At 30.1% G+C, this 8,093-nt stretch overlaps 1 protein-coding gene across 3 annotated transcripts; it reads right to left on the reverse strand.

Moving 5' to 3' along the window:
• Positions 1-2,231: 2,231 nt before the first annotated feature.
• Positions 2,232-7,730, reverse strand: LOC126769151 (uncharacterized). Of its 3 annotated transcripts, XM_050487767.1 has the most exons (7): positions 6,326-6,389; positions 5,428-6,237; positions 5,117-5,216; positions 4,659-4,748; positions 3,264-3,419; positions 2,738-2,820; positions 2,232-2,480 (listed from the first exon to the last, which is right to left on the reverse strand). In XM_050487767.1, the coding sequence occupies exons 2-6, from the start codon at positions 6,213-6,215 to the stop codon at positions 2,767-2,769; spliced, it is 1,188 nt and encodes a 395-aa protein (XP_050343724.1). In that variant the 5' UTR covers positions 6,216-6,237; positions 6,326-6,389; the 3' UTR covers positions 2,232-2,480; positions 2,738-2,766. The 3 variants fall into 3 exon arrangements, with proteins under 3 accessions (XP_050343724.1, XP_050343723.1, XP_050343726.1); XM_050487766.1 differs by lacking the exons at positions 2,232-2,480; positions 6,326-6,389 and adding an exon at positions 7,597-7,730 and having other exon boundaries at positions 2,685-2,820; XM_050487769.1 differs by lacking the exons at positions 2,232-2,480; positions 6,326-6,389 and adding an exon at positions 7,597-7,627 and having other exon boundaries at positions 2,685-2,820; positions 5,428-5,544.
• Between the last annotated feature and the right edge of the window lie 363 nt (positions 7,731-8,093).

Genomic DNA, 8,093 nt, shown 5'->3' on the forward strand with positions numbered 1-8,093 from the left:
ATTGGCTATTGCCATATATATAATTATAATTAATTAATTTAAATATATATAAGTATATTTAATTAATGGAAAATATGTTAACCGTGCCAATGTTTATGGGATGTGGTGACCACTTACCACCAGCTAGGTCATTTGCCTATCCACTTACCTATTACATAAAAAAACACCAGAATTTTATTGATAGCTATGTATTGTATGACATAGAAAAACGATAGAATCGAGACTGACAAAAAAATACAATATTGAATCATTTAATTACAATCGTAACCGGCATATTTGAAGTCAGCAAAAAGTCCACAAAGGGATTTCACGGGTGTTAAAATGTGCATTTTCCTCTGCAATTGTATTTGATTACGTCATCGGGTCGGCCGTATCGAGCGCGTTGTGCTACAGAAATAATGAGTCAGACAACAGAATAATACACATCTAGAAATGACATCAAGCCAATTTAGTATATTTTTAATCAACAACAAAAAATTCTCTACAAATTAAGAGTTTGCAAAGCGTATTGCCTGTTTAAAGTGTGTGTGAACTGATTTAATTAGCAGTTTGACGTAAGCAGCGATATCATACACATATATCATATTCTGAGGTCTTAAGTGGACTCTCATCTGGTTTGAGTTTCAGCAATTGACGTAACGCTGGCGAGGTCAGTATGAGAAACTAATATATCAATTTATAAAAAGATAACATTAATAACGTGCCTTGAAATTAAAGATACATTAAAAAATGAACGTTAACCTTACATGTACACACATTACCACTCGTAGATTAATAAGACGTTTTAACAGCTTATTTTTAAGCCTGGCTTTATAATATTCAATATTATAATCATTAATTACGATCAACTAAAAAAGAATCTGAGTCTTGTTCACACGAAGTGAATACAGGGTCAGATGTGTGTTAATCAAATTGTACATATAAAACCTTGAACATTTAATTTTACTCTATCATTGCATCAATGAAGTTTAATATAAAAAAATACATACTTAATGAATATAAATATTACAAGAGCTTAATTTGTATACTTCAGACTTAACTACTGTCGCCTAACATCAAAGATGTTCGTCAAATTTTCGAAAAAGCGAAAGGAATGAGTTCGAAATAATGACTAGGTATACGCATACCACTTTTAATATTTACTCTATGGGCTACATATAGCATAATATAGCGCGAGATATTGAAACATACGATTTACAACGCTGTTGTTTTTCATCTTCCTTTTTTTATATGAGAATGCAGACATATAACTGAATGCAGAGTTTTAAAAAATGTCAAACCTTATTTCTTCGTATTTAAAAATAAAATTTGATTGCATCTATGTCCTTATCATCTGTGAATTATCCCCTCTTTAGATGTAAAACGTTAATATGCAATTTCTCTTATTTTTAAGATTGGAAACTTTTTACAAATTCAATCTACATTCTAATATTTTTCTGTCACAAACACTAATAACAAAGTCAACAATAAAAATTTGTTATAAAATTTCTAAGCGTGCTTATATATAAACTTAACCATTTTCTTTTGCAAGTTTATTTTTCGGGTAAACAAGACTTGTTAGCAACGCGTGTTTCGGTCTACCGGTTGGCTGGTGGGTGAGTCAATGTAATCTTAAGCACTGGTTGGGTACATTTAGATATCATTAGCACCAAATCAAAAAATTTCAATCAATCAATCAAAGGAGTAAGAGGCCTGTCACAAAATCATATTTTACAAAGTTAGATATTTAAGCACGAGGACGGCTCGATTGGCTTTTAAATATAATATAATATTGTACTTTTTCCTTTACGAACTCAAAAAAATGCATTCGCGCATTTTACGTAAAACTTGCTATGGAATTTTGTCTTTGTATAAATAGCTAAACCTAAATTGAAAAAATTGAGGCTGCTAAGATTTATACTAATAACTGTTCTTCATTTTTCAATAATTTCTAAATTTCAATGTGTTTTAGTTTCTCAGAATAATAAAACCAAAATTAATCATTTAATGTAAAATGGCGCTTGAAATGTAATAGCCCTCTTAACTGTTAACATTATCAGATAATATGAATGGTCCATTAATATTCTTACCTACATCGTTATTCGTATTAAAAATTGGAAAAATGATATCTTAGTAATGCAATTAGCGATTCTTATAACCAGCAAGTTTAAATATTGATATATTTCATTGTACTTAGAATTCTAAATTGAATTTAGAAGTAAGTTAATATGACACATATGTTACCTGTAGTCAAGCCCGTACCGTCAAGTAAAAAACTCAAAATCATTAGTTTATTTAATGTGAAAAGTATAGACTACATTAAGGTCCTCCAGATTTATTTCGGCCACGGCGGCCAATCTCAAGAGAGATAAGCCAACTGCACAGGAGATATTATAGTGCTCTCACTCACTCTCATAATCCGATAGGACGGTAATAATTTCCGAGGCACAGGAGTGTACACACTTCCAACTTCCAGACCCAGGGCTGCTACTGAGAATTTTCTGTCAGGAAAACACAATAACGTTTTATTGGTCTGACCTGGGAATTGAACTCAGGACCTCCGGACAGCCTTATACCTAACCACTAGACCAACGAGGCTACATTATTTGTGAAGAGAACAATATAAAATTATCAACTGCTACTATTAAAGCGTAATTAGATATAAGATTGTAAATATTAATTTATAATCAAACTTATATATAACACCGAAAATAACTGAATCGATGTTAATTTTATATAAAAATAGCCTGGAACATACATAAGCACGTGGGTGTTTTAAGAACAGGACTAGTTATCTATGGTTTGTAAAACAGTGAAGGCTTGGTAGCTGACTTTGAGTACCTGAAAATAAAGATAATGCATTTTAACCGTTTATTAAATGTATATGCTGCTTTTATTATTTAAATATATAGCAATTTAATATTTAAGGAATTACTAATATATTTACCCTTCTAATTAGGTAAGTGTACAGTTTGTATATGAGTGGGACGACCATAGCCGCTTCGGCTAGAACCATCGACTTTTACCTCTTGACGTTTAATTTTGCTGTTTTGTTTTCATTAAAATCAATTGATGTTTAATTTATAGATAGAAAAATATATTAAAAATAAAATAAAAAAACAGTATGTCCATCAAAATTAGTCCACTTCCCTGTTAAAACAGTAGTGGAAACTTAACTGGCATAAGTGTTAAAATATGATTATTATATTAAGTTGTAATATACGATATGCTGTATGTTTCCCTAATAAAAAAAAAATAAAAAAAAAATATTCATATGCACTTACAGAAGTCATAGTTATCAGCGACAAATCATTCCCAACTGCAGTTTTGATGGCCACTTCTTTTTTTATATAAGTTACTATTATATAATAACATTTTTGATCTTTCAATTCTAGATTTCTCCAATCAAAATTAATTACACTTTTGTGAAGTTCTTCCGCCTGAAATAATTTTTAAATATAGATGATGAGATACATAAGTAATATAAGTAAATTTATCGAGTTTTGTGTTATACAACATCAGAGCGAGGATGACTGACTTTGAAATGTCTGGAATTGATGTCATTCATAATTAAAAATCACGTTTTATATTTATTATATTAAGTACCTATAAAAATTAAAAATAAATAAAAAGGATTTGTTTGTTTATTTATCTGTGGCAACGCACTACTATAAACAACGATTTGACCGTATTTATCTATGTACAAAGTCTATAATTACATGTGTGCGGTCGTGAAGATTTTTTTTGCATATCTTTGGTTTAAATTTTGATCTTTGAAAGCTTTAAAAAAGTATCTAAATAAAACTTGATGACTTGACTTTTTTAAAACAATTATATTTGGTTATTTCGGCTTTCGTTATTAAAATCTGATATATATCTTTGTAACGCAGTGTCACGTTATAATAATGCTATCTGTATACCTTTTATAATAATATCATTGGGCGACTGACAATGTATTTGACTATGCATTAATTCACCGTGAAATCCTAATAATCCATTCGCAACTAAGTTAGTTCATTTGCAATTATATAGTAAAACAGATCTGAAATAATAATTGATTTAACTAGAATTATATGATTTGTACATTTTCTAGTTGACCAGCTTTACAAAATCAGATCAATTCGATTCTGACGGCTTATGACGATCATGGAAAGAGCAAAAATTTATCGCACGTAAATAAATTTTAGTAGACACTTTTGATCATCCTTTTGTTATATTATGTTAATAGTCGCATTAATGTATTGTAGTATATTATATATATCAAACTTTTATGTCAGGAACACCAAGTAACAACCTGGTGTTTGGAACTTGGTGTTCTTGACATGCTTGGGAACATGAATGCCTCGGAAAGAACATGAAACCATTGGACCTGCGCTTGATATCTACGGTCATTGCAAATGGTGTCCCATTTTCTAGTTCTAGTCCTTTAGAGATTAACCGACATAGCCGAAATTAGATCTAATACTTTATGAAACATAATTTAGTTTTTAAAAATATCAAATTGGCACTCAAGTTAATATGATCAAAAATGCAGCGTAACTGTTATGTATTTTGTATGTAATTAAGTGTAGACTATTACCATCGACTATATTTTTTTTAAATAAACTTTAGATGTTACTTTGGATTCTTAGCTTAAAATTATTTATGTAGTTTAGTCAATATTAAAACGATAATTATACCTTCATTTTAATTTGTTCTCCAAACCAGTTGTACGCTAATATCTCAGCAAACATGGGCAACAGATGAGGGGCAAATCTCCAATTAATTTCCTTTAAATGTGACAAAATTTATTACCTTTTGAAAATAAATTTAGTACATTTTTTTTTTATTATGATGTTGGTAGGCGGACGCCTAACGGGCCACCCGATGCCTCCTCTCCCTTTTGAGGAGAAGGTTTAAAGCTTATTCCACCACGCTGCTCGAATGCGGTTTGGTAAAACACACGTGTGGCAGAAATTCAATGAAATTAGACACATCCTCACGATGTTTTCCGTCACCATCAAGCACAAGATGAATTATAAACAGAAATTAAGCACATAAATATTCAGTGGTGCTTGCCCGGGTTTGAACCCACGATCATCGGTTAAGATTCGGGCGTTCTAACCACCAGGAAACTTTACTTAAAACTTAAACTTACCTTGCTCATCAAGAGTAAAATAAGACAAGTGCACATCGCAGCATTGCAAAGTGGAACAAATGCAAGCCACTTGTACATATTACTTAACGCGTTCATATACCTGAAAAATTATAAATTATGAACGCTTGAGTTAATTAATACTTTAAATAATATGAGTCGTGTTTTTAAAAAAAAAAACATATCAATAAGTTCTTAATTGAATTAATGTTTTATAATATTATTTCATTCGTAAATTAAGTAGCTGCATGTTGCCACGTCAATGGCTAACGTTTTCCAGTCCAATTTAGTTGAATGTATAATGATCTACTTACTCAACTAGCTTGATGTGAGTTTTGTAAAATTTACGTAGACTGTTATTAAGACGCTTCGCATATGAGGACTTGGTTTCATAATGATCTCTCGCTGGTACTTTTAATATCTCCGCTAAACTGTCAATTGCGTAACACAAAAAGTGAATCAATAAGACGAACCACATGTCAAGGATGATAGTTGACGAAATTTCGAACAAAAATATACTGTGGAGGAACCAAGCAATTTCGTAAAATGGCGTGACCATTGGCATCAAAGTCAATGTCGACCTAGACAGCAAAATCCTTTTTCCATTGACATAATTCCAAAGAGTTGTCAGCTCATAGATCGAACAAGGTACTAATACCATAAAAAATAGAACGTAAACGATTTTTCCACTAGTTTGAAGAACATTGTTTACTTTGACGACGGAATCTGATTGGATGATTGTAATAAGAGTCGTTTTAGCTTTCACATAAAGATCTCTGAAAGTAAATCTGTTGCTGATAAAGAGTAGCATCTTTAATGGGAATATGCCAATCATGATGAGAGTGTAGCACGCCTCAGCCACAAGCTCAGCGTCATTAGTCATCTTCAAACATTCCAAGGTGCCAAAGAAAACATACACAAACAAAATTAGATTCAGCAATTGATGAACGAAATAATTTTTCCACGTCCACTCTGGGTCGAGAACTTGCTGTCCGAAAATTCGTTGTAATATAAGTGCTACTGTGGTAATTCTGTCGACTTCGGTTCTTACTCCAGCGGTTTTTGAGTATTTTTCGATTATTCTCTCGAAAAACCCGTTCATTTTGCTGGACTTTGTGACGGTTCTATAAGTGTAGATTGAGTAAATTTATTTAACGTTTCTTTATGTACTATTGCAGACAGAAGTTATTATAAGCTTAAATAATATCTAACCAAACCAATATTTGTTTATTTATAGCTTTTACTCAAATTTTAATTAAATAAAAAAAATACCAACAACATTAACATTTGGCCAATACTACAACTTATGTATTACATAATGTTAACAATATTGATCATTTATTTTTCACTACAATATGACTTGTCACGAACGGATATAAAAAATGTTTCAAGATGAATAAAATAAAATTAAATGAAATATTAGATGAATTTCGGACAAAGGAACTACAATGATCCAGTTGCCAAATTCAAAATAAAAGTATACCTGACATCTATAAACGAACGCGTCAACTGCAAACTTGCCCGTCGGCAAAAGCATTTCAGTATTATTAATTGTCTATTTGATATCGTTTAAAAGCCCAATTAATCGAAAGGTACGCGTTAAAACCAATGCCACAAACGTTTGGTGAATAAATTTTGCATCATAATTACGTGACACCGAATTCTAATTTCAAACTAAATTGTTAATTGGGAATACAAATAGGGAGTGATGTTGTTAGTTCATTATTTCCACAAATTTCAATAGTTTTAAATGGCTTATCAAATAGAATACGACTAATTAAATTAAAACATGTTTCAATTCAATTAGTTTTGATGTGATCGGATGTTTCTGGATTCATTTGCGTTAATTCTGTTTCAATATATTCGGCCTTGCAAAATTTATTGCGATACTAACAAATTACTGCTAAATACTAACATCACTAATTTTAGACATTGAGTCGAATAAATAAAATAATTATTTATTCAAGTAGGCTTATTAGGACACTTTTAAATCGCCATGTTACAGTATTGAGTTTCCTGTAAATGCTACCTACAAGAACCGGCAAGAAATTCAGTAGTTTTTTTAATACTTTTCATTAGAGCGAATCAAATGTAATTAAACTTATGCATCCTAGTTGGAAACCAACAAATATTAACTTCACGATTTTTTATCATCTATATAATTATAGGTTGAGTGAAATGCCTTGTATTAAAGTTTTTTTGTCATGAGATTTAAATTTACTATTAGGCATTGTTAAACATAACTAAGCATGTTGTATTTTATTTTATTTTAATGCATTTTATTACTTTCATATTTACTCGTATCGTTCTCAAAAAAAGATATTTAAGTAACGACTGATACCTTTTAATATGATATATTTTTTACAAGGAAATAACTCCAAAATTTTTATGGTGAATTAAAATTTTTAAATATATTTTATTTTCGGAACAATAAAATGTTTTTTTTTTAATTAATTAACTAATGTTTAAACAAAAATACTTACATTTATATTTTAATATGCATTCCAGAGGAACAGTCATTACTATAAATATTTTTTTATACAAATTGTGTTTTGATTAAAAAAAAGCTGGAAATCCTTCGTTTCGACGTAGGTCCTTGGAATAAGTCTTTCTTATAAATATTTTAAGGTATAAAGTAATTTTCTAGACATACATATATATACATGTTTTATGATACAAAACTATTGGTGACTTTGAATAAATTATGTGTAAAATTATAATGTGCATATTTTCTTTTATACAAATTTCGTTTCGTTTGCAACGAGTCCGAATTTTTATTACGAGAAAGTTGATTGATCTTTTTTATAGTTTAACGCTTAGAAGAAGTTTTTTAAGATGAAAAATTATTCATAATATTTATTTTCAGCGACGAGTTTTTATCGGTCATTTATATATTCAAGCAATAATACAATGAACATATTTTTTTCGACGTTTTTAAGTATCGTCCAATGAAGTTAAAGTAATTTAATGCATGTCCCAC

The sequence above is a fragment of the Nymphalis io genome, chromosome 6 (genome assembly GCF_905147045.1).
Source record: "Nymphalis io chromosome 6, ilAglIoxx1.1, whole genome shotgun sequence".
Classification (NCBI taxonomy): domain Eukaryota; kingdom Metazoa; phylum Arthropoda; class Insecta; order Lepidoptera; family Nymphalidae; genus Nymphalis; species Nymphalis io.

Coding starts and splice junctions, on each gene's coding strand:
- LOC126769151 (XM_050487767.1), bottom strand. CDS start 6,215: ATGAACGGGTTTTTCGAGAGAATAATCGAAAAATACTCAAAAACCGCT. Junction 5,217..5,427: donor ACTCACATCAAGCTAGTTGA/GTAAGTAGATCA, acceptor ATAATTTTTCAG/GTATATGAACGCGTTAAGTA. Junction 2,821..3,263: donor CGCTGATAACTATGACTTCT/GTAAGTGCATAT, acceptor CTTTATTTTCAG/GTACTCAAAGTCAGCTACCA.